A 26,469-nucleotide genomic window follows, 5' to 3' on the forward strand; every position below is an offset into this window, starting at 1 on the left:
TGGAGGTAAATGTAAGCAAATCTGATGAACTTCAAGATTTGGGACATGATCAGTGGACAATGGAAGGGGTACCTGGCTAGTCTTTTATGCTAGGTGGTGTCCTGTGTGACAAACCAGTACCAGTAACTGTTTCATGACTCGTAGCCAATCGGGCAAACCCAGGGGGACAGTTTGCGAGCCTCACTGACATTCACTTGGTCAGCAAGCTCAGGTTCGCAACTGACTTTGCTGGTGGAGGCGTCTCATGGGACCGAGTCTGTAACCAGTGAGTCTGTGCTCATTTTGGGTAGTGTCAGAATTGAATCAAGTTGGAACCTATTGGAGAACTGCTTGGTGTGTGGGGAACCCAATGTTCTACTCAGTTGTCCTGTGTCATACAGAATGGAGAAGGGGAAGTGCGGTAAAAATGTTGTTCCCAGCAGCTGGGGTCCCAAGTGGCTTTACTAGAACAATCTTGAGATTGACTGATATGGGCCACCTGGGATCTTCTGGGAACAGGCAGTACCTGGATCAGAACCGCTGGGACCAGAGGTTCAGAAGTCTGTCCCAACCAATTGGCTGGGAGAGAAGCGCAGAGACGGTCCCCACTGAGCCCACGAAAAGCCTGTGAGCTAATAAACATTCCACACACAAAGCACCCCTTGCTACATCCTCAGGAGCCCGACAACACCCATCTGGCATCTTTTTCAGAAGGAACAGAGGATAAACTCTACATGTGGAGTTCTCTCTGACAGCATATGTCTCCTCTAACCTATATGGGCAAGAAGGAGGCACCCCAGGACCTCTTGCTCCACGAGCATGGGGCTAAGTCCCTGGAAGTGGCTCTCCATTCCTGGGGGTGTAGAAGCAGACAGGAGCGCTCTATCTAGATGTCCTCCAAGATTTTTCCAGCCTTAGCACTCGGGGGCCTTATTTGCTGGGTACACTGCACCCCCACCACACAGCAGGCTCCAAGCTCAGAAGCCTCATTATAGATATAAACACCCTATACCTGGTTCCCCTGCATCCCATCCTCTTGATTGGGTATTTAGAGTAATCACAGCAGATGGATGGATGAAGCCCTCCAGGGCATTAATGATTTCATAGATGACTTTTCCATATTCCAGGCCGAACAGGAAAAAAACCAACAGTCCCTTTCAACACTTGCTACCTGGAGTTGGGCAAGGAGGATGCCGCCACCACCCTGAACCTCTCCGAACATTTACCAGACGCCTTCCTGAGGGGAATTGGCAAAGTCCAGATCCCTCTGTTCCATTTGCTTCTATAGCATAAGATGAGGCTGAGAAGAGTCAGCCAGGATCCATTTGGAAGGACACCAGCACCCAGGAAGACAGGATAACCCCCAGGATCACCCCCAGAATGCTCCTTTAGAAGTCTTTGCACACAGTCTCCCAAAAACTGTCATTTAGTATCAATGCCCCAGCCTGGTCATCACAAAGCTACCTGGATGCCCATTTCTCCTTTGGCCCCACAAAGCTACAGAACTCTCTCAATATGGGAACATGTAGCCTAGAGAAAGGCTGAAACACATCCTACAGGTCCATGTTGTCCCCCAGTAAACACAGGCCCTTTCTGCCCCACCCCTACTCTAGACAACCATGAAATTCTTCACCAATCAGCTTTAAATCATTGGCACATGGCAGCCTCTCTCTCAGTCCCACAAGCCACAGAGTTGACCATGTCGGGCAATCTCTAAAGTTCCAGAGGAAAATGGGATTCAGAATACGCTCTGTTCTCTACCTCTAGCTCCCCTTAGCACACTGAGGAATTCCATTATAGCAAAGCTACATTTAATCCATCCAGAGATCCTAGACATGAAGGATAGGAGGTTGGAGGCTTTATCCAGTGGTGAATAGACAGTTGGCTGGCAAATAATGGCTCAGGTAGAATGAATGGAGAGTGGATGGGTGGATGAACGAATGGTTGGATGATAAGAAGATTAATGGATGTATAGATAGTAGGTGGGTGAATGGTTGTGCGGGTGGGTGATAAATGGATGGTAGGTAGATGGATGGACAAATGGACAAATCACACGTAGCCAGGTAAATAGGTAGCATGATGCGGAAGATGGATGACAGATGGATGAAAGATTGGTGAAGCGTGGGCTCAGGTAGGCGACAAATGGTGGCTATAAATGGATGGATGTGTGCACGGGAGATGGGCAGAGGATGCTTCAGTGAGATGATTGAGGCACCAGTGGGATCACATTGAGAACAGGGCTGGGACCACATGGGAAGCTTGCTCAAGGCCAAGCTCTACAGGATGACATACTCTGGGGGCAGGGTGTACTGTACACTGAAGGTTCCTGAAATCCTGCCTGCCGGGCACAGGTCGCATTTCCTGTGGCCACAACCATACACGTGTCATAGGTATGTGGTTGTGCTCACATCTCTAAGCCTTTTGAGTAAGTAAATGTACATCAACATGGACATATATGTATGCATGTATGAGGACCTAAACCACACAGCTGGCCCTTGTCTCCATGTGAGGCCCAAGCCCAGGTTAGCCAAACTCTCAAGCACTTCTAGGAGGCAGTGGCAATTCTGGCCTGAGATACCATATACTGGAAAATTGCCAGCCCTACTGCAAAAACTCACAGCTAGAAGTCTTGGGTTTCTAACCCCTCTGCAGCAGCAGCAGTTCTGGGAGACAAAGGGCATCCCCTGGGAGAGGCTGAGGTAGGATAGGGATGCCTACCTGTGACCTTCAGCTGGGCCTCTGAGGAGCATGAGCCCACTTGGAGAGTGATGGTTCCAGCATCCTCGAGGGTCACCTGAGGAGGCAGAAGGAAGATGCTTGGCTTACACTCAGCCCTGATCAAAAGGGGTCAGTCCGTCTTCCCAAGCCCCAAGTGATAGGGGCTTGTCACCTCCCCAACCCAATACCCTGGAAGATCTTCCCTAATGAACTCAGAACGTTCTATGTGCAGGCAGAAGCAGAACCCCACCTTGTGCAGAGTGAGCAAGTAGAGTGTGCCCTGCTCCACAGTGATGTCGTTCATCTCATTGCACTGCAAGGGAACCCCTCCCAAAGCCCAGCGAGCCTCCTGGCCTGAGGCCCTGGACAGCCGGCACTGGAAGTGGGCATCTTGGCCCTCGCTGAGCTGCACATCCTTCAAGGGCTCCAGAACGGTCACCTCGGGGACTAGACATGAAAGCATGGGCATCAGCCTTTGCATCTGGAATGTTCCCTCAAATGGTAGAGCTCCCACATCCCTGGAGTCACATGCTACCTCAACCCAATCCCTGAGAAGAATCCCACAGGAGTATGCTACCAACCCCCTCTCTAGATCTATGTTGAGCACACCCTGGGCTCGAGCCCACAGAGACTCTAGAGGTAACCTAGGGCTCGGACAGTCTGAAGAACCTCTGAGGGACAGTAGGTAGGTTCTAAGCACCAACACTATCTGAGCTTCTGAGGAGCCTGCTGTGCCTACCTACTGGCCAGATCCACCTGTGAAATCACCACACAGGTCCTCCTCACAACCAGAACCTCAGCCTCCTAAGAATGTCTATCCGTGTTCCCCAAATTCGCCTAAGCCTGAACATTCTCCTCCCAGAAGGAAGGCTAGGCCCACCAGAGCATGATACCTCGGACTGTGAGCTGAGCAGAAGAGGAATGGCTGCCCACATGGAAGGAGACAGTACCAGCATCCTCCAGTGTCACACCCTTCAATTGGAGCACATGGGTACAGCCGTCTCCAAGAACAGCCACCTCTGTCACTTCATTGCTCTGCAGTGGCAGACCTTGGAGATGCCACTGCACGCCTGTGGCTCCTGCCTGTGACACCTTGCAAGTGAACTCCACATCCTCATCAGTCTGCACCTCCATGTCCACGAGTCCCTGCACAATGGTCACCTCAGGCTCTGTGGGAGGGGCAAAGAGGAGAGAGGATCTCTCTCAGTCCGAGCCAAACTCCCTTGGCCTCTTCTCTCGAAAGCCTTCCTTGACATCCAGACCTCTTCCGCTACCCAACATGGCAGGCCCCTTGCTTGGCTTACAGACATGGAAGCTGAGCTGGGTGGGACCCAGGGGTGAGAGCTATGGTTGACCCTGACACTGTCACCAGCCCTATCTTGGCTAGGTCACCATGATGCAAAAACTTCTATAGGAATAAGCAAGGACTCAGAGAATGCCCCAAAAGCAATGCTGAATCTCTTGCTGGCTGGAGAAGAGGAGGCAGGACAGTCGCCTTTGGGGTCTGAGGTCTGTCCTGGCTGCTAGGGCCCTTCAGAGAATCAGAACTGGACGTAGTGTAGAAACAGGTAGAGAGAGCTATGGTGTGAAGGTCCTGTCCCAGTGTAAGCTGCATCCAGGAGATCCCTAGGGAGTGGGTGTGATGGGAAGGGCTGAAGTCTAGCTACTTACCTTTGACTCTGAGGGAGGCCAAGGTCTTCTGGCCACCCACCACACAGGCATATTCCCCGGTGTCCTTGGCCTCCAGCTCACGAATCAGCAGCTCACACGTAGCCCCTTGGCACCGCATCTCATACTTGGGGCTGACATGCAGCTCCACCCCCTCTTTGAGCCACTGCACTGGAGCCCCTGGCTCAGCTTCTCGCAGTTGACAGCACAGCCGGGCCACGCCTCCTGCTTCCTGCTCTGTGCTCTGCAGGCCGGTCTTGAACTTGGGCTTGGGGGCTGAGGACCATCAAAGAACACTTAGAGCTATGGGTTCTCACTCCCTGACTCTGACCGAATAAGCTCCCCTGATCTTCAAGGAGGAGGAGAGGACTGGAGCGTGTACCAACCGCAGGCAGCTCACCTCGGACGGAGAGCCTGGCGACGCTCTGCGTGTGGTCTGCATCACAGGTGTACTCGCCTGCGTCCTCCTGCTCCACCCCATGGACCAGAAGCTCCGCAGTTGTGCCCTCCTGCACCATCTGATACTTAGCACAAGGAAAAAGCTGCAAAGAGCCCTTGCGCCATTCCACACTCACGGCCTCCCGGCTCAGCTCACAGCGCAAGCTTGCGGTGGTCCCTTCATCTGCGTCCTGGGCCTGCAGCTCCCGGAGGAACCGTACGGGAGCGGCTGCAAGGTGGAGGAACAGCATGAGAGCAGGCCCTTGAATTGATAAGGCTGTGGCAGTAAGAGAACCACCCACAGTAGACCTGTGGTCAGGATTCACAGGACACCACTGCAGGGAGGAACTGGAGAGCTGCATACGGCCATGAAAGAGATTTCTGGACCTCCCATGAAGCTACAAGGGAGGCAAGAACACATGGAGGGATGTCCCTGAGAAGCCACAGAGAAAAGGAGTGGCTGAGGTCATGGGGACCCTGAAGCGAGACCATAATATAATACAATATAATATGTCACAGAAAGAACTATGGGACAGATGCGGAGAATGACAAAGGACACAAAAGACTTGGGTCACCTAGCAAGACAACAGAGAAGCTACCATAGGAGGGAGAACATAAACAATGTCCCTAAACAATGACAGAATGGAAGATTTGCTCAGGAGACCCTCAGAGGTCCGGCTACTAGGAAGGGAGGCAGACCTAAGGGCCACCAAGTTGAGAGATTTCTGGCCGTGACTGTGAGGGTCTGCATGAAAACTGTACCCACACAGCCAGCCCCCAAGACTGGAGACAACCAGCCTCAAACACCCACCTGTGACCACGAGCGTGGCACTTGTGGTCTGAGAGCCACACGCGCAACTGTACTCGCCCGCATCCTCACGGCGCACGTCCCTCAGCAGCAGCTCCGCAACGCACCCCTGCTGCCTTGCCTCTCGGTGTGTGTCAGCCTGCAGCTCCAGGCCGCCCTTGCTCCAGACCACAGCAGTGTTGGGGACTGACAGCTCACACCGCAGGGTGGCCATGGAGCCTTCTTCGGCTTGCAGATTCTGCAGTAGCTTCCGGAACACCACCTGTGGAGCTGCGAGAAGATGAGAGGCTAGCAGACTCGACTCAGCCTTGCCTCTGAGTAACCTAAGGATACCCAGACCGGGTGAGGCCAAGCTCCTCTACAGTCCCAAGGCAGCCCTAGGGTTGATGTAGAACGGAAATATGGGTCTAGGTGGGCTCCAGGGTAAGGGAGCTGGTTAGGAAGTTAGAAAGTACTAAAGATTTGACCCTAGGTGCTCACTGGTATAGTCTTCCTCTGATACTAGTACACAGTGTGTCCCATAGACCCCAGGAAATAGCCAGACCTTGCAAGATCAGGTAGGGTTCTGTCCTCCACATTCTGGTGCAGTCAGTGGCCACACAAAGAACATGTCCCCACTCTGCACAGTATGGGACCCAATGGGGGACAGACCTGTCCTCTCTGGATATCCAACTTACTCCAACAGAAGAAAGTATTTGGCTAAGCATGACACACAAAGACTGGAATAGGGATGGCAAAGGGTAGAACATCTGAGAACATGGTAGGGGAGGGCAGGATTCTGCCCCAGCATGGTGACTGGTGGTATGAGGACAAAAGGGTTGAGGGTCAGAGGCCAAGGCCCTGGAGAGTGCTGTGACTGAGACCAGTCATGAATGAGGCAATCCTGGGGAGATCTCAAGTGGGACAAGGCAGATATAGAACAAGAACAGGAGGCATTTACCCATGATGCTCAGCGTGGCTGAGGTCCTCTCCTGCCCACACATGCATGAGTACTCCCCAGCATCTTCCACAGTCAGGTCACGGATCTGAAGCTCACACACAGTCCCATCCTGCCTCAGGCTGTACCTGGCCCCGTTTCTTAGGGTCTCAGACCCTTTCCTCCACACCACAGGGGCCTTCTTGCTTAGCTCACACCGCATTGTGACTGTTGAACTTTCCGTGACCTCTTGGCTTTTCAAGTCTTCTGTGAACCTGGCTGGCAGGGCTGGAAAGAACCAAGGAGTCACTGAGAAGGTGACACTGGAGGACATTGTCCACAGGACACACACACCCACAAAGAACTTGGAACACCACAGAAAACAGATAAAGAAAGATATAGAGAATGGATGGGAGGAAACAGTTCCTAAGGAACGGAAGGAAGCAGGGTGAATTTGAACATCAGAATATGTCTTGAGCAAGCAGAATGACCCGAGTAATAGAGGCAGATGGCCACTGGGTCACAACAGTAGCTGTGTCACATATGGAGAACGGACATAGCAATGAGACAACATGGAGACACCAAGCCTCAGGTTCAGGTGACCACAGCTGATCTTTTACCCTTGACACTCAGTGTGGCTGAGGTCCTCTCCTGCCCACACACGCATGAGTATTCTCCAGCATCTTCCACAGCCAGGTCACCGATCTGCAGCTCACACACAGCTCCTTCCTGCCTCAGGCTATATCTGTCCCCATCTCTCAGGCTCTCAGACCCCTTCCTCCACTCCACAGGGGCTGCCTTGCTCATCTGGCACCTCAGAGTCACCGTGGTGCCCTCCATGGCCTCTTGGCTTCTCAAGTCTTCTATGAATCTGGGGGGCAGGGCTGAAAGGGCCAAACAGACACTTGAACATGAAATCAGAGAACACTGCACACAAGACACACAACTCACAAAGAATGGCATGCTATAAAAGAACACAGTGTGAACAGGTGAAGCAAGGCGCAGAAGGTGACAGAGGCAAACTCATGAGGAACAGAGAGAACAATGGCAGAGAGGTGAACACAAGAACATCTCCTGGGCATGTGGAAAGTGAAGATGGAGATGCTGAGATGACTATGGTTGTAGAACACATGGCCGCTGGGTCACTACAGGAGCTATGTCACAAATAAGAACAGACCTAGCAATGAGACAACATGGAGACACCATCCTCAGGTTCAGGTGACCACAGGTGATCTTTACCCTTGACACTCAGTGTGGCTGAGGTCCTCTCCTGTCCACACATGCATGAGTACTCCCCAGCATCTTCCAGAGCCAGGTCACGGATCTGCAGCTGACACACAGCCCCGTCCTGCCTCAGGCTGTATCTGCCCCCATGGCTGAGGGTCTTTGCTCCCTTCCTCCACTCTACTGGGGCTTCTTTGCTCATCTGGCACCTCAGAGTCACCATGGTGCCTTCTGCGGCCTCTTCCTTTTTCAGACCCTCTGTGAACTTGGGGGGCAGTGCTAGGGAGGTCAGAAAGACACAGGCATGATCATTATATCAGAGCAAGTGGAAGACAACACATGAATCACACAGAGACACAGAACTCAACCTAAAGGCACATTGGAATCTGCTGAGAACTTGGTGTGGCATCCTCAGGCTAGCTTGTGCCTGTCTCCACACTACCTAATCTTCTGCCTCCTCAGGCTCTGTACTTCACATGAACCTGGCATGTAGACTCAAAGGTAGTCAGAATCACATGGAGAACCTCAAATTTTCTAGAGAATATCGGAGCGCAGGACATGACAGTTAAGACAAGACACATGGGAACCAACAACACAGACCCCACTGCAGCACAAGGCCATGGGGAAGATGCTGTAGATACTGTTGTCTTCTGGGTAACACAACCCAGGAAGCAGGACTGGATCCCACGCAGTGATGGACAAGATGACATACTGGAGCACTGTCACACAGATCTATTCAGCCAGTTATGGTCTTGACTCCTGATAGTCAGTATGGCTGTTGTCTTTTCTTCCTCATACGCATGTGTATTTCTCCAGCATCTAACATGGTCAGGTCATAGATTTGCAGCCCACACATGTGCCCCTTTTGCTGCAGCTTGTATTTGTCTGTGTCTCTAAGGGTCTCTGTTCCCTTCTTCCATCCCACAGAGGCCTTTCTGCTGAGCTGACATTGCAGAGTGGTCGTGCACCCTTCCATGACCTCCTTGGACTTCAGCTCTTCCGTGAATTGTATGGGCAGGACCAGGAAGGATCAGACAGACAGAAGCTGTGAAACTCCATTTTGACAGTCATGATCTTAGTATCCAGGAAGGAAACAGCAGCAGAAAGGGCCACAGATCATGGGGAAGAGACAGATCCAAGTGTGTGAAGTGAGGTTCCTGGGCTGTGCCTACTGAGACTGCAGGTTGAGTGGCAGATGGGTGCCCGTCCAGACTCATCTCCTAGGTGGCACCTTGTTCTTTCTATGATCTCCCATCACTAGGAGACATACCACGCAGTGGCATTTCTCAACTGACCTCCATGGCGATTATGATGTCCTCCAGCCTCACAGATGGGAGGCGCTTTCACACAGGGCCTCCAACCCAGCACTGCCCATGCTTCGATCCACTCTTATGGCTTATTGTTCTCTATGTCACACTCTTGTCCTGACACTATTAGAGTCACAGTCCACCCATTGCTGCCACCTCCCTGGCTCATGTCTCCTGGTCCCCGATAAACTGCAGCTGGGGCCTTCCAGGCATGCCTTTGAACATTGGATCTGTCCCGCCATCCTTCCCACTGACTGATCAGAACTGGTCCTGGTTATATCTGAAATTGGCTGTACCTCTCTAATTGTATACTAAATCAACACAATGTCTGAAAATTACTGTACTTGGCAATTGACCTTTGAAGAGGTGGAAAACATAAAATGATGTCATGCAGGTGAATGACTAATTCAATAAGACTAATGTTCCTATTCATTTTTGTTGTGTTCTACTGGTTTTTTGTGATGGTAACCCAAACAGCAGAAATTTGAGAATGCTCTTGTAACAAATACCTAAGGATCTGGGGCTGTCTGGTAATAGGTGAAGGTAGAGGCTGGATGACTTTTGAAGTATATATTAGAGAAAATCAAGATGGTTGGGAAGAGCCTGTGGGAATATGAACTTCAATGCTTCCTCTGGTCAGGCCTCAGACAGAAATGGGAAATGGAACTAGAAAGAAGGAAGGTGGCAGTGAACTTGGTCATATTCTGTTCTAGTGCCTCATGGAATGCAGAATTTGGAAACAGTAGAACTGGGACCCTTGAGAAAGTTCATAAGCAATGTATTGGAGGCATAACACGGTTTCTTCTTTCTGCCTATAGTAAAGGGAGAGGACAGGGAGAGAAATTGAGGAACTTCTAAAGAAAGTAGAGAAGGAACTGAAGATTTAGATAATTTACAGCCTATCCATGCTGGAGAGAGAGGGAGAATGTCCTGAAGAGAACTTCAGGATGTAGTTAATTGTATCATCTCAGTGGAAACCACAGCTAAAGAGGAAAGGCCCCTTTTGTGACTCCATGAGAAATTGAGGACTTTGAGACTATTTTACCAGTTGAAATATCACTTAGACTAGACAGGACAGAGACCAAAGGGAAGAAGAAGGTTGTCAAACTTCTGAGACCTGTAAAATGAATTAAACAATGGAGCCATCCAGCTGCTACAAGAAACTTTTCAAGAAGATGGCAATGACTGGGGGGGATGGGTTCATGACTAAAATCTCTGCACTTCAGATGCTAAGTCCAGAGATGTATCACAAGTTCCGACCCAGACTGTTCTACACTGAGAGGTTCAGGCTAACCAGGGCTGCATAGAAGGCCCTGTCTCAAAAAGCAAACAAGGTTTTAATGGAGTGACTGTAAGATGGGTCCAAGATCACCAGGGGAGGGTAAGTGCTTTCCTTCTTGACCCTAGGTCATCTCTCCACCTAGAACTATGAGAGTCAGTCTAGAGGACAGGAGATTGAGCCACAGAAAATCTTCTGCCTTAAAATCCAGTAGACTAGCCCTGCTGTTCCAGATTCATGAGACTCATTATCCCATCCTTTATTCCAATTTCTCCATCCTTTGGTTAAGAACATCTAACCTTCCCACAGCTGTCTGAGAAAAGTGGTTCTCAACCTTCCTAATGCTCTGACCATTTAATACAGTTCCTCACTTTGTGGTGACCTCCAACCATAACATTATATTCATTGCTATTTCATAACTGTTATGGATCATAACATAAATATCTAATGTGCAGGATATTTAATGTGCTGTAGCATTATTGTTCCTGTAGAAGAATTGTTTAATGCCCGCAGGCTGAGTACCACTGTTCTAGAGGAACAGTTCTGCCTGGTTCTGACACTTTATAGACAGGAGGCAAATGTGACTCAGAGTGAATGAAATCTAAAACTTGATACTTGGAAGAAACACTTAGACATTGGGCTGTGTGGACTGGAAGAATGAATTTTTAAAAGTGAAAAGAACATAGATTTGAGGAGGCCAGAGGTGGAGTGTTGTAGGTTATGGTGGTTTGAATGTCATGGTCCCCACAGTCTCTGACATGAATACTTAGTTCCTAGTGTTATAGGCTTATGGTGGTTTGAATGTCTCTTACATAAATACTTAGGTCCTAGTTGGTGGCAATGTTTGAACAGGTTTAAGAGGTTTGGCCTTGATAGAGTTTGTCACTTGGAGACTTTAAAGACTCATGAAATCCTAGTTCACTTTCTTCTTCATGCTTGGAGTTCAAGATTTTAGTCCCCAAGTTCCTACTGCACTGCCGGCTGCTTGTTGTCCTGTCTCCTTCCCATAATGGACTCTCATCTTTCTGGAACCATAAGTCCAAATAAGCCCTTTAAGTTTTCTTGGCCATGGCATTATCTAAGAGCCACACAAATGTAGCTAATGCACAAACTAGACTGTGCCACCTCCCAACTCATAGACTGAAGTTCCAGCTTTCCCAATACCTCAGGAAGTCACTCTACTTGCAAGAAGAGTACTGAAGTAACAGGTCAAAATGAGGTCAGGCTAGGCTCAAATCCAAAAAAGATTTGAGCCTAGTACATATAAAAGTACATATAAAAAAGATTAGAACACAGATATAAGGAATGACCATGTGAAGACTACGAGGAGAGAGAACCACCTTAAGGAAAAACCACACTGCCAGTGTCTCAGTGTAGGAATCCCAGCTTTCAGATGTACGAGGAGACTAAGGCAGGAGTCTTTCAGAGTCTGGCATTAGCTCAAAGAAGCAGTGAAATGCTCTTGCTGAGTTTAGTGGTGTCTACGTAGTCACCTCGAGCTAGGACCACACACTGCTGTGCAAGTCTGTCAAGGAACTTGACTTGGAGCCAAAGGACCAAAAATCTTTGTGAACCTTAACAAGATGCTTAGGGCTCCAGCAGATAGCTCATTGGACACTGATGCAATCTGTTGGTACCTCCCTTAAAACTGAACACAATTCTTCCATGGGGTTCATATCTTAGAACAGACATAACACAAGACTAACAGAGAGTGTTTGGGGAGAAGAGATCACACACACACACACACACACACACACACGCACACACACGTGACTGTGTACATAACATGCTGGCACTGAGCAGTATAGGAATGGTACACCTTACACAGGATAGGAGAAAGCAGATCAATCAGGTGGCTACACAGAGACATTACCATCTACTGTAAGCATGGCTGAGGTCCTCTCCTGCCCACACACGCATGAGTACTCCCCAGCATCTTCCACAGCCAGGTCACCGATCTGCAGCTCACACACGGCTCCTTCCTGCCTCAGGCTGTATCTGCCCCCATCTCTCAGGCTCTCAGACCCCTTCCTCCACTCCACAGGGGCTGCCTTGCTCATCTGGCACCTCAGAGTCACTGTGGTGCCCTCCATGGCCTCTTGGCTTCTCAAGTCTTCTATGAATCTGGGGGGCAGGGCTGAAAGGGCCAAGCAGACACTGAGAACATGAAATCAGAGAACACTGCACACAAGACACACAACTCACAAAGAATGGCATGCTATAAAAGAACACAGTGTGAACAGGTGAAGCAAGGCGCAGAAGGTGACAGAGGCAAACTCATGAGGAACAGAGAGAACAATGGCAAAGAGGTGAACACAAGAACATCTCCTGGGCATGTGGAAAGTGAAGATGGAGATGCTGAGATGACTATGGTTGTAGAACACATGGCCGCTGGGTCACTACAGGAGCTATGTCACAAATAAGAACAGACCTAGCAATGAGACAACATGAAGACACCATCGTCAGGTTCAGGTGACCACAGGTGATCTTTACCCTTGACACTTAGTGTGGCTGAGGTCCTCTCCTGCCCACACATGCATGAGTACTCCCCAGCATCTTCCACAGCCAGGTCACGGATCTGCAGCTGACACACAGCCCCGTCCTGCCTCAGGCTGTATCTGCCCCCATCTTTTAGGATCTCGGACCCCTTCCTCCACTCCACAGGGGCTGCCTTGCTCATCTGGCAACTCAGAGTCACTGTGGTGCCTTCCATGGCCTCTTGGCTTCTCACGTCTTCTATGAATCTGGGGGGCAGGGCTGAAAGGGCCAAGCAGACACTGAGAACAGGGACTATTTGAAGAACATGATGCACAAGGAACACACACAGAGACACACAATCTGATGAAGGGTTTGCGCAGGAACAGTGAACCAGGGAACAGATGGAAAGGAAGCGAGACCCCAGGGTTGGGGTGCACATATCATAAGAACATTCTGGACAATTGCAAGTAGTGTTGGAGATCTTCAGATGACTCTGGTTACAGGACAGATGGCCACTGGGTTACAACAGTAACTGTGTCACATATGGAGAACAGACATAAAAATGAGACAACATGGAGACACCATCCTCAGGTTCAGGTGACCTCAGCTGATCTTTACCCTTGACACTCAGTGTGGCTGAGGTCCTCTCCTGCCCACACACACATGAGTATTCTCCAGCATCTTCCACAGTCAGGTCACGGATCTGAAGCTCACACACAGCTCTGTCCTGCCTCAGGCCATATTTGTCTCCGTCTCGCAAGGTCTTCGTTCCTTTTTTCCATGTTACAGGAGCCACCTTACTCAGTTCACAGCTCAGCGTCGCTGTGGTTCCTTCTATGGCTTCATCATTCTTCACACTTTCTATGATCTTAGCTGGAAGGGCTGGGGATGTCAGAAAGACACAGACACTATTATACTCTCTGGGAACATGGGCGACCCTAGATGAGGATGGTACAGGGAAGACGGGAACCCCTGCCACACACAGGCCACAGGCTGGGCATGCTAAATACAGCTGAAGGTGCGATGATCCTTAGTCTAGACAATGCATCTCATGGCCACAGTCCATTCCATGAGTTTCCAGGGCCTCAGATTGTACATGACTTTGGCTTGTGGGGCTGAGGACAACACTACGATTACCAGGATGAGCATTCTGGAGACAGGACATGACACTCAACAGTGAAACACAGTCTGGAGAGCACAAGGAAACAAGTGCAAAACAGCACAGAGGGGGCAGCACAAAGACGGGTCAGCCTGACCCTGGTCAAGCAGCGAAGACAGAGAACCTGAAGACCAGGAGGTCTAGAGAGCCCAGGACCTGCACAGCAGAAGCATGTACAATGGAGGCATCCCTGGCCCCATGTCTTCTGTGCCCACACAAAATCCAGGCTCGATGGTTTGGCCTGGCTGCTAGGTCACAGAATGGCTTGGTGGTCAATTCCTTCCGTGGCTCTTATGTCATTGGCTTGACTGTGCTGAGAGAGCACATGGGGTGCCCGAGCCCCTCCCCTACACAGTCATAGCAAACCCCACTTCTCAGAACAGAACAGACCAGGAAGAAGAGACAGCTAGGCTGGGTGGGAAAGAAGTCACAAGCCTCTTCCTGGAACTGTCAGCCTGGAGTAGGTGAGCACGGGGTTCTGGTCCCATCTTCCCAGTGCAGGCACACTCTCTGAGGTGTGAGTAGAGGCAGAGATTCACGACTGAGCGAATGGACTGGACACCTGTCCTCGGCTACTGTGTGGGAAGCGGTCACAGAGAAGAGGAGGGACACACTGGATCCTGTTTTCCAAAGCTGGAGACTTCCTCTGGCTACCAGGCCAAGACTGAGAACTCTTGAATGCCCATCTCTGTGTGCTTGGAGGTCTTTAAGGACTTTATGGTCCAGGGTAGCTCCCGAAAATGCATCAGTCTTGAAAGGTCTGGGTAAGGCATCTGTAAGCATTGCTCTTGTCGGGGGAAGCCTAGTCTTAAACTACTCCTGGCTGGACCCTCCATACCTCAGCCATCAACTGCATGGCCCGGGGTTGGGAATAGGGGGTCTTCCTGCGATTGCTTTCTAATTCCACAGCCGTGGAACGGGCCTCAGATGCACCCTTCTGCCATCCCTAGGAACGTCTGAACACATGATGGTACTCTGCGTTTTGACACCAGGCCTCTCCAGATGGCAGCTGGTTTCCATCCAAGTGTCTCTGCTGTTTGTGCATGTGATAGGAGTCAGCTGCTACAGCCTGGACAGAGAAATAGCCAGGCCTTACCATACCTTCCTCTCCAGTGCCCTCAGTAGTCAGTTCTTCATGTGAGCGCAGAGCCCGCCAGGACAGGATTCCCAGAGTCCTTCAGTGATGTCTGTACATTCCATCTGCTTCCTTGTGCTGAGGTGCTGAGACCCTTCAAGGACTCCTGACAGAGAGCCATCTCAGCACCGGGTCACCAGTCACACCAAGAGAGGTATTCCAGTTCTCTGGACACGCTGTGCCTCAGGAGCGTGTTCTAGTAGCCCACTCTGGGAAGGTCTGTTGCTGCCATTTCCCATATGAGAATTCCCAAGATCCACTGCTAGGCTCAGGACTCCATGAACCACAGCTGCCTCCGTCTGTAAAGCCTTTCTCTTCACTCCAGGGAAGCACCTTGATCTGTTCACACTCCAGGGAGGCACCTTGCTCTGTTCATACTCCAGGAAGGCCTCCTGTTCTATTCATACTCCAGAGAGGCTCCTTCCTCTGTTCACACACTCCACAGTGTGACCTCACTCCCTGTCATGCCCTCCCCAGGCCTCTAACCATCTGTAAAATACTGTCCACAACCGGGAGGAACACACAGGCACAAAGACCATGAAACTCTGTAGCTGTAGACAAAAGTAGGCCACAGACACTACATGTACAACACAGGGCATGTAGAGTGGTCAGAGAAAAAGATCAGCAAACCCTTCTCCAGTGGGAAGTTCTAGAGCTGACCAGGTAACTCCCAGGGAGAACAGCATCAGGGTCACGCCCACAGACTTGTCTTCACATCTCCTCACCACCATAAGACAAGCCCTCGCCTCCACCCTGACTCCCATGGGGTGGTGCTCCACCTTCATCTGACTCCTAAGGAGTGGGCCTTCGACCTTGCCTGATCCTTACATGGTGAATGCTTACCTTTACAGTCAGGCACATGACAGGGCTATCCTTCCTGTATCCCTGTTGTGTGTGTGACTCCTCTCCATTTCCCACTTCCCCCGTTTCTTGGTGTGCCCCCAGGATGATTACATCTTGGTAATTGGTTACACACACACACACACACACACACACACACACACACACACACCACTCATTCCAGCCAGGACACTCCTAAGGTTAAGAAACACCCAATTCTCCGTTGTTTTCTGGCATCTAAAGTGGGTCCCATACAAGTATGAGAAACATCAGCTAACGAGATAAGACATAAAAAGTCAGAAAAGGTGGGTGGAAGGTGTCCAGGCACAGAGCCACCCATACACAGGGACACCGGCACACAGGAACACACATGGTCTTTACCCATGATGGTCAGTGTGGCTGAGGTCTTTTCCTGTCCACACATGCACAAGTACTCTCCAGCATCTTCTAGAACCAGGCTGCGGATCTGCAGCTCACACAGGGCCCCATCCTGCTTCAGGCTGTATCTGTCCCCGTCTCTCAGGGTCTCTGTCCCCTTCCTCCACTCCACAGGGGCAGCTTTGCTCAGTTCACACTGCAGTGTGGCCGTGTCCCCTTCCGTGGCCTCCTTGCTCCTGAGCCTTCTGATGAAGTGGACAGGCTGAGCTAGGAGGGTAAGACAAAGATAGGAGGATCAGAGTGTGGTAAGATAGAATGTGACACAGGACAGAATAGAGGACAGGACAGAATACAGCATAGCAACAGGAAAGAACCCATCAGCACTCAGGAGTGGGAAGCCATGTGTGATCTTTACCCTTGACAGTCAGCGTGGCGTAAGTCTTCTCCTGTCCGCACACACACAGGTACTCCCCTGCATCTGCCACAAGCAGGCTACAGATCTGCAGCTCACACACAACTCCATCCTGCTTCAGAGTGTATTTGTCCCCATTTTTCAGGGTCTCTGTTCCCTTCTTCCATTCCACGGGGGCCTCTTTGGTCAGCTCACACCGAAGTGTGACCATGGTCCCTTCTGCGGCCTCCTTGTTTCTCAGTTTTCCTATGAACTGGGCAGAGGAGGCTGCAGCAGGCACAAAAACAGAGAACATCGTTATTCTCCTGTACTGGGCTGCGGTTCCCGCTGGGTCCAGAGCAGAGTATGGACCAGCACGCTTACTTTTCACTGTGAGTGTGGCTGAAGTTGTCTGGTCCCCAAAGGAGCATGAGTACTGCCCACTGTCCTGGGGCTGCAGGTCTCGGATGACCAGTTCCAGCATTGCGCCCTCTTGGCGCAGGCTGTACTTGTTGCTGGATTTCAGAACATCATCTCCATGACACCACTCCACAGGCGCAGCCACGGATGACAGCACACAGCGTAACGTGGCAGCCCTGCCCTCCGGCACCTCCATGTCCTTCAGCGACTCCCTGAACCGAACTGGTAGAGCTGTGAATAGGCAGAGTCAGTTCAGCCTCCTGGAGGAAGATCCCACCTGGGGTCCAGAAGGGAAGCAGCTACAGGGTGTGGGGCAACTCAAATATCTGATGCCAGTGGCAAGGACCCAGTGACTTCTGGGAAATGTAGTTCTGATGGTGTGTAATGAAAACAGTGGACACTGACCAGATGAACATAAGGGCAAACGCATTACAGTGGGAACTGTGCCCCTCCCAAAAGTTCAGACATTGAAGCCCTAACTTGGGGTCTCAGAATGTGATTGTTTGGCATTGTCAACTTTAAGGCGATGAAATAAACTATGGTTGTTGGAATGAGCCCTTACTTCACTGCATTGGCATCTATAACTAGGATACCAGCAGATAGGGATAACCATCTGGAGTCACAGAGAAGATAGCACCTGAAAGCCAAGAAGACAGACCCCCAGAGGCCACCCAGTCAAGGACCTTCTAGACAGCAATGGGGGCAACAGACTCCCACTGTGCAAGCTGCCTGTTTGTGCGGCTAGCTTAGGGTAGTCCAGACAGACAAGCCACAGGCAGGAAGAGGAACTCCGGAGGGGTCCACCAAAGCCAGTAGAGGGATGGGTCACAGCAAGGATCAGGAGACCAAAGTGAGAGACTCCTGGGGCAGCAGAGACCCTGAGACACAAGGAAGCCAAGTGCCCTACACAACAGGTGGAGATGGAGGAAAAGAACCAGAAGCTGCCCTGGGGACCTGGCCTCCTGCTGCATATGGTCATATTTTTATTCTTGCCCACCTGGCCACCTGGCACTCACCATGGACCCTGACAATGGAGCTGCTGGTGGCTCCGCCAATCTCACATTTGTACCGCCCACCATCTTGTGGGGTGGTACCAGTGATGACCAGCTGGGCCTGACAGCCTTCATGGCTCAGCTGGCACCGTGAAGATGGCCTCAGCGTCTTCCCATCTTTGGTCCAGCGCACGGAGCTATCCGGGGTGGTGGTTTCACAGACAAGAGTCAGGTCCTCGCCTTCTGTGACTGTGACATCTGTGAGTGGCCGAGAGAAGATGCTCGGCTTCTCTGGAGGATAGAGCAAAGCCAAAGGTAATTGGAATGGTGGTACCTCTACGAGAGGACCAACACAATGGGCCGTGCGAGGCCTTAATCAGTATCTGCATGCTGACCTCAGGCTGGAGCTAGACAAAAATGCTGAGGGCACAAGGCAGCCTCTGTGCAATTTCCATTCTGGACACAATAACTTCCTCCACAATTTCTGAATTCATTAATTCTAAAAGAACCCAACTCAGTCTTCAAAATCAACTCCAGAGGCAGAAGATCCCCATGCCATCGGCTACCTCCCTGAGATGAGAGACCATCTTGCCATTGACAGCTAATTTTGCCTTTCCATGAGCCCCAGGCCCACACTGTGCACTAGACAGAGCTCCCGAAGGAGCTGTCACCTGCCCCTCTTCAAGGATCCTCTAGGCCATGTAGTATCCCCATCATGGGTGGCCCTTAGACACAAAACCCACCAGTCACCCGCAGGGCAGCTGAGGTCCGCTGGTCACCCGCCTCGAAGTAGACTGTGCCTGAATCCTTGAGCGCCAGCTGCTGTAGGGTGAGCACGTGGTAGCCTCCGGGCTGGACAGTGATCTCATTCAGTTCATTGCTGTGCAGAGGGGTCTTATCCAGGAACCAGTGCACAGGGCCGTAGTCAGCAGGGGAGACGCGGCAGCAAAACTTAGCAGAGGAGCCCTCCTGGACAGCAGTGTCCTCTAGGTCCTCAATAATGCGGACTTTCTGGCCTGTGAGGCAAGCAAGTCAGAATTCCTGTAGCCTAGGGCCAGACTCAGAGAAATGATTTCATCCCAAGACCCTTAGTGGGATCATAAGCAAGTAGTCTACTTTATTCCTTGTCTGTGAAACTTAAAAGCAGATCTGAGCCATATAGTTTTTTGTAGTCAGTCTCTAAGCCTCAGACCTATATCCCTCTCTGAAGTCCTTTTGCCAAGCTGGTGGAAGGCCCACAGCCTGCTAAATCTCATGCATTCTCCCCTGCCCTTTGTACTAAGCTGGGCTTGCTAACAGATAGGCTGCCTGCTCCCAAAACCACTTACACCAACCATGTTCACCATAGTACAGTATAGTTCATACTGCAGTCTACCTCACATTGACAAACCATAGATGGGTGTGAAGAGGCCACAGGTACTGTGGCTGCAAAGACTCTAAGCCCTCCTATTCCTGGTCCATCTGGCCCCCTTCCATTCTCTTCTCTGGTTCTGTGAGACAGAGTTTTCAGAATCCACGAATGTGAAGAATTTGTGGTACCTGCATCCCTGTTCCTGGCTTAGCTCATCTGCACTTCGATGACCCAAGGGAAAGCTTAAAGCCTCATCACAGACAGAAAAGATGACTACTCACATATGGGAATGCCTGGTACCCCGCTCACTACACATACTCAGTTATCACACTGTATTACAGGGAGATCAAAATATTAGTTGAATATTAGTTGAATAGATTAAAACAAATACCCAGAGTTACGTGTATATTAAAATGTAAATCGAGGGCTGGTGGGGTGGCTTGGTGGTTAAAGCATAAAGTGCTCTCCCAGAAGACCCAAGCTCAAATTCCTAGCACCTACATCAGATGGCTCACAACCACCTAAAACTCTAGCTTCAGAGAATACAAGGCCTCTGGCCTCCGCAGGTACCAACACTCACATGAACATACTCACCATATTCTCACACACACACATGTAAATCCCTAGAAATATTTTGCTGTTGTTGAATTAAAAAATGGTAGATTGGCCTGGACCCTGCAGACACACAGTTGCACCCACAAATGCATTGAAGATGGGGCTCCACTTGAAAGACCTCAATACTGGGTGGGACATACAGAAAGGGTCTGATCAGTAGGCTGTCACACAAAGAATGACTCTACTCCACCCCAGGCCAGTCGGTCTATACTTAAGGTCTACACTTTACTGATTTTCTGTTTTTGAGACAGGGTCTCTTGTACCCCAGGCTAACCTTGAACTTGCTATAATCTTGAGCTTTTGCCCCTCCTGCTTCTACCTCCCACAGTCTTGATTCCAGATGGTCTGGAATCTGAGGGCACTCAAGTCCCATATTAAAAATAGTGAGGTATTTGTACTCGGCATACATCTGCTGCCGCACTTTCAAAACAATGGAAGTGCTCAGAGTAGTGTTCCACTGTGTTGTACAGGGAGCAGTAACAAGGGACATAAGTCTCTATTCATCACAGCTATAGATTCTTCTTTGTTCCATTTGTGTGCAGTGTGCCTCAGTGTGTGTGCACATGTAGTATCTGCATGGTGGAAGCACATATGTGTGAGTGTGCACACACATGTAGAGGCTCGGGTTGATGTCAGAAATCTCCCAAATAGCTCTTCCACCTAATTCAGTGAGGCAGGGTCTCTCAGTCTGAGATCTACTGCCTTGACTTTTCCAAGCAGGAATTACATGTGGGTCCCAAACACCTGCATTTACATGGGCTCTAACACCAGGGGACATCTCCCCGGCCACACAGTTTCTTTTTCCACATGTTTTTAATTAGCAAGGATCTGAAGATGTGAAGCCTGCAAATACGAAGGGTAAACTCTTGTTACTTCTAATTGCCAATGCTGAGGTTTCTCACAAACATGAGTAATGTTATTCCCTGAAGACAGATCTTGGGAAGGGGTTTCCAGTAAACTCCATCTTGGACTCCGACTCAATACTGCAGAGCTAGGTAAAGGCTGTGGGCATCTCTGAGCCAAGGTCATATCTGAGCCATGGTTATCTCTGTTCTGATACCAAGACATGTCCCTTCAACCTAGACTGATCACCACTTTTGTGTTCTATAAACCGGAGAGGACAAAAGCTCGCCACGCATTTTGGAGGGAAATAGCATTTCATAAGTGAGAACAAACAGAGGCAGCAAAAAAACAAACAAACAAAACAGCATCAATAACAAATTGTAGATTTTGCTGAGTTCATTCTTATCAGACCTAACAGAACCCTTCCTGGTACACATACTTTCTTGAGGCCCTAGAGAAACCCTTTCCTGTTCCACGTGCATCCACACTCCACATGCCTTGTCTATAGGTGCGGATCATACCAAAGTTCACCTTTGACCTTCTTGAACTCTGCAGCAATTCAGAACAGAGACAGCAGGGACACCCCCAGCAACCACAGACACCAGCCCCCACCCCAAGTCTGCAGAAATGCTGGGCTCTGTACCCACGAGGCTCATGCCCATCTTCCTCTGTGCCTCCTTGCCCTGGGATGCACCCTGGCCTTCAATTTCAATGCCAAGTATTCCCAATGGAGTGACTGTTCTGTAACAACACTGTCCCTAGCCTTTCTAAACTGACACTGTCAATATTGGCCACACTAACAGGCAGACAGTTCTCCACTGGAAACACATAAAGCTCCTCAGTCACCAACAAGCATGGTCAAGTTGTCCCTCCATAATAACTTATACACGCCGTATGACCAATCACATGTAGCACACACACCCTGGGACTCAGCACAGGCCTGGATTCTTCAGAATACACAGCAAGTGCCCACTGTATAAATGAAGTTAGGCCATTGGCTGCCTTACAGAAGGTCACACTAGGAAAGCCTGAGATGCCCAGGTAATCTGCTCTACCCTTAGACATAGAGAATCCAAGGCTGGGCTGAGCTACAGTAGGAAGAGTCCTGATGACTAAGCACTTCAGACAAAGCTGAACAGCGCACCCATTAAGAAGCCAGAAGCAGTTATGCAAGAGAGGACTGCCTCACCATGAACAAGGAGCCGAGCCTGGGTCCGGGCTTGGCCAATGTCACAGGTGTAAGTGTCACTGTCTGTCCTCTCCAGGGCATTGATGGTGAGCATCAGGGTCAAACCCTCCTGGCTGGGGACATGCTTCCCCGAGGCACACAGCTCCAGGAGGCCTTTGCGCCAGGTCACGACGGATGCTGGGTGCTCTGTCTTGCATGTGAACACAGCTCTGCCCTTCTCTTCCACGTGCAGGTCGGCCAGCTCCTCCGTGAACCGGTTTGCCTTTTCTGGGTAAGGGACGAGACAGGTAGGGACAGGGGTGTACAGCTACTATGACCATGCAGGTTCTGACACTTCCACTGGGGTTTTGGGGGTGGTCCCTGGCATGCTGCAGGAGAGACTGTGGCAGGGCAGTGTTCAGTGGGCTTACCTTCCACACAGAGCCTGGCGGTGCTTTTGGAAGCTTCTGTCTCACAGGTGTATTCCCCAGAATCCTTGAGCGAGGCCTTGCGGACAACCAACACAGCCCGCGTGCCTTCGCTGAGCAGGTCATACTTCTGACTCTTCCGGATGGCCTTTCCATCTTTCAGCCAGCGCACGGAGGTACCTGCCCTAGACAGCTCACAGCTTAGCATCACATCTTCCCCAGGCGTAGTTCGCTGGTCCTCCAGAGGCTTTGTGATGTCCGCCGGCTTCTCTGGAATAAGCAGACATGGTCCCCATGAGGCACACCCTTGGCCACAAAACCAGCCGTTAGCCACATAGTCACTGCAACGTCCTTTCAAAACTTCCGTCAGCATTGAAATGACAGTCACCGAGCCTTTGGGTCTGTGCTATGCCGTCTGCATGCATGTTGTGGTGGTTTAGCTTGAGGTTTTGTGGGATTCCTAAAAGTGGGAAACAGGGCTGTCTCTGACTCTTTTTCCTGCTCTTGGGACCCTTCCTACAGCACTGCCTCATCCAACCTTTATATAAGGGTTTGTGCCTAGTCTTGTTGCATCTTGTTATGTTATATTTGATTGATGATATTTCCGAGAGACACGTTCTTTTCTGAAGGGACACAGAGGAGCAGTGAGTCTGTAGGAAGGGGGGAGGGGTGAGTTGAGAGGAGGCAGGGGACTTGGAAGAGTAGAAGGAAGGAAGGCTGTGGTTGAGATATATTGTATGAGAAAAGAATAAATAAAAATACGAAATATAGAAGAAATAAATGGCCTCAGCCACGGCTAGAATGTGGATAGACAGGCATTTGGGAACATGGACTCTCTAGAGACCAAAACCACACAACCTCTAACCCTTGACTCCTCAGACTTCTGGAGCAAGCCCCACTGTCACGGTGAGACCCACAAAGCATGTGTTCTAAGGACACCTCATTCAAGGCTCACACCAGGGTATGACTGCAGCTTGGCTGGTCCCTGTGCAGATCCACCCATGAGCACCAAATATGTGTCAGAAGCACAAGCTTCAAGACATCAGAGGCCACCTCCCAGCCTCCCCAGCCTCTGCTTACGTATCAGACTAGCTGAGTGATCTACATGCACTGAGAGCAGTCAGACCACGAACGAGGGACCAGAATTCTGGGCTTGCTCTAGAAACTCAAAGATGCTCAGGCAGGGACATCACTCCCTTCAATAACCAAAATTCCCCACCCCAGCACTCCCAACAGATATTTTGAGTCTCCACCATGATAGGGAAATGGTCCCTAGAAGTACCCCAGCTCAACTGTGCCCCAGTTCAGTATTAGGCTCCTGGCTTCAGCTGCAGGACCCACCTCTGATGATGAGCGAGGCCTTGGATGTGAGGCCCAGCACTGAGAAGACCACTTCTCCTGCATCACTGAGCACAGCATCTTTGACTGTCAGAGTGTATTTGCGGCCCTGCCGAACAGCCTGAAAGTGTCCAGAACTTCCCACTGTTTTCCCACAGACCGTCCACACTGCTGGGTCACTGGGACTCTCGTGGGAAAGGACACACTCAAAGCTGCAGCTCTCTCCCTCCAGCACCTCCACCGTCTTTAACCTCTTGGTGATGCCCACGTGAAGATCTATGGGGCGTAAGAAACAGGTCACCTATCAGTTCACAGATGTCAGCCTCAGGGAACTGTAGTGTCCCATGCCAGACAGTGGGAAGGGCCATGTCACACTGCAAGGCCAAGTCTCCCACTGTCCCTAGCTCTACACCTGATGACAATACATGGCATCACTGAGCTGGCACCGAAATCCTCACTTCGAGCTGCCCATGCCCTGGTGTTTACATGATTGACAGCTGTGAATCAAGGTGGTTGGGAGGAGAACCTGACACATTTCTAACCATCTGTAACTCTCGGGGGGGTGGGGAGGGTTAGGAGCCCCATCAGTACCCTTTCCAGAGAGAGCAAGCCTAGTCCTATGCAAAGTTCACTGTGCTCCCTTCCTATAAGGCTGTCATAGAGCCTCCGAGGGATCATGAACGAACAAGCTGCTAACCTATGTCCTCCAAGCTAGGATACCAGACGTGAGCCAGAACAGTGAGTGGCTTCCCAAGCTGAAAGACGTGGGCTCAGAGGGACTAACCTCCTTAAAATAATAGTGATGTGTAGGGTAGCAGCTATGACCCTAGGCTGCAAGGAATGGAAACATAGATGGCTGTTCACATGCAGGAAAGGACATCTGCCCTTGGACTGGGAACCCTCTTAAGACTGACACCCGGTCACACCTTTTAGTGTTCCCCCACATGCCTGGCTGATTTCCTTTCAACCCCATCACGTAGTCCAGAGCAAATGTCAGGGCTCTGGACAAATCCATAGCAGCTCCGACTGTGAGGATCTGTAGGCAACTTCATCGGCCCATCTGCCTGTTCCCAGGGCCTCAAAGGGCCACGGTAAGCCCTATGTGCTACAAACAACACCTGTGGTGCCTGCTTGAAACACAGAACAGCCTTTCAGTCTTAAAGAGCAGCCTGGTGCCTCTAGATGGAAAAAAAAAAGACTATCCTGGCCAAAAGCCACTCACCGTGCACACTGACCCTGGACTGGGTCTCCTTACTGCCCATTTGGCAGGTGTACAGTCCAGCATCCTCCTGACTCAGGTCATGGACCGTAAGGCCCCGAGCACCCGCCTTGTGTAGGAAGTCATACTTGTCACTGGGCCCCAGCTCCACACCATCTTTTCGCCAAACCACTCGTGCCTCAGGGTCAGAGACCTCGCATTGCAGGGTCAGCGTGCCACGTTCTTCCACAGATACGTCATCCAGAGCTTTCAGGAACACCACTGGCTTTGCTGGAGGGATAGCATGAGCCGGTGAGGGGAGCCCATGCCCAGCCAGGGGGAGGGCACCCCACGGATCACACAGGTCTCACCTTTAACCACCAACCGGGCAGAAAGTGACACCTTGGAGGAGGTGGCACACACAGTGCCCGCGTCAGCCTGCCGGACGCTCTTCAGCACCAGTGTGTGGAGACAGCCCTCATGGCTGATCTCGTGGAAGCTGTCATTGTACAGCGGTGTACCATTGAGCGACCATTCGATATCCTCGTCCTTATGGGACAGCTCACAGGAGAAGCAGACCCGGCCTTCTTCCATGGCTTCGGCATCCTGCAGTGGCTGAATCACCGTCACCTCCCGAGCTACACGGTACACACCAGCAATTCAGCACTGTATTACCAGCTACCCCCTGCCCTGCAGTGGGGTCCACTGCCCTCCTTCCCAGCTCTCTACCTTCCACAGTAACCTCGGCACTGCTCTGGGCACTACCCGCCTGGCACCGGTAGACCCCGGTGTCGGCTGGAGTGAGCCGGAGTATGCGCAGCTCTGCCATCTGGCCCTCCAGCGCCATCTTGAACTTTTCTGATGGGGACAGAGGGGTGTCCCCCTTGTACCACTGGACAGCCTTGGGGGCTGGCCTGAAGTCACAGGACAGGACCACCGACTGCAGCTCACGCCCTGCTTTGGGCTCCAGGGGCCGGGCCAGTACCACAGGAATGTCTGCAGGGAATAATACAAAGGCAAGGTGGGGAGCTGTAAGAAACCAGACCACCCTGCCTATCCTAAGCCATTTGCACCCACAGCCCAAACGACATGCCTGGCCCTCTCTTTCAAGGATGCGCTCCACATGCCCTTCACTGCCAGCACACAGTTCTGTGCTTCCCTGGCCCCCATGCCAGCTCTCCCTAAGCCCACCCATGTGCAGCCCTGTGCCCATGCCCTGCCACACATTCTGTAAAGCCGCTGGGCAGTGCCCACCCACAGTCTTGAGCCCAAATATTATTGCTTTGGCATGGGCCACCTATGGGTCACTTCTCCTATGTCCTTCCATGGCACGTTTGTTCATTTCTAACTTACAAGCCCCCGAGGCATAACAAACTACGACCCCAAGCCATGTCCACC

At 51.0% G+C, this 26,469-nt stretch overlaps 1 protein-coding gene across 10 annotated transcripts in view; it reads right to left on the minus strand.

The window, feature by feature from the left end:
* The window catches only part of OBSCN (obscurin, cytoskeletal calmodulin and titin-interacting RhoGEF), a 127,691-nt gene that overhangs the window by 50,780 nt on the left and 50,442 nt on the right, over positions 1-26,469 (minus strand). For 6 of the 10 annotated variants that reach the window (XM_080923619.1, XM_080923615.1, XM_080923616.1 and 3 more), the window contains exons 31-53: positions 25,801-26,067; positions 25,443-25,709; positions 25,096-25,362; positions 23,877-24,149; positions 22,539-22,805; positions 22,129-22,395; positions 18,874-19,146; positions 18,155-18,421; positions 17,103-17,369; positions 16,743-17,006; positions 16,331-16,594; positions 13,434-13,697; positions 12,831-13,094; positions 12,211-12,474; positions 7,767-8,030; positions 7,148-7,411; positions 6,552-6,815; positions 5,615-5,881; positions 4,766-5,032; positions 4,369-4,641; positions 3,591-3,866; positions 2,948-3,144; positions 2,698-2,773 (exon numbers count right to left, since the gene is read on the minus strand). In XM_080923619.1, the coding sequence (XP_080779745.1) occupies positions 2,698-2,773; positions 2,948-3,144; positions 3,591-3,866; positions 4,369-4,641; positions 4,766-5,032; positions 5,615-5,881; positions 6,552-6,815; positions 7,148-7,411; positions 7,767-8,030; positions 12,211-12,474; positions 12,831-13,094; positions 13,434-13,697; positions 16,331-16,594; positions 16,743-17,006; positions 17,103-17,369; positions 18,155-18,421; positions 18,874-19,146; positions 22,129-22,395; positions 22,539-22,805; positions 23,877-24,149; positions 25,096-25,362; positions 25,443-25,709; positions 25,801-26,067 (5,883 nt within the window). The remainder of the gene's footprint in view (positions 1-2,697; positions 2,774-2,947; positions 3,145-3,590; positions 3,867-4,368; positions 4,642-4,765; positions 5,033-5,614; positions 5,882-6,551; positions 6,816-7,147; positions 7,412-7,766; positions 8,031-12,210; positions 12,475-12,830; positions 13,095-13,433; positions 13,698-16,330; positions 16,595-16,742; positions 17,007-17,102; positions 17,370-18,154; positions 18,422-18,873; positions 19,147-22,128; positions 22,396-22,538; positions 22,806-23,876; positions 24,150-25,095; positions 25,363-25,442; positions 25,710-25,800; positions 26,068-26,469) is intronic. The other 4 variants (XM_080923617.1, XM_080923618.1, XM_080923620.1 and 1 more) reach the window with 4 other exon arrangements.

This window comes from Micromys minutus (genome assembly GCF_963924665.1).
Source record: "Micromys minutus genome assembly, chromosome: 10".
Classification (NCBI taxonomy): domain Eukaryota; kingdom Metazoa; phylum Chordata; class Mammalia; order Rodentia; family Muridae; genus Micromys; species Micromys minutus.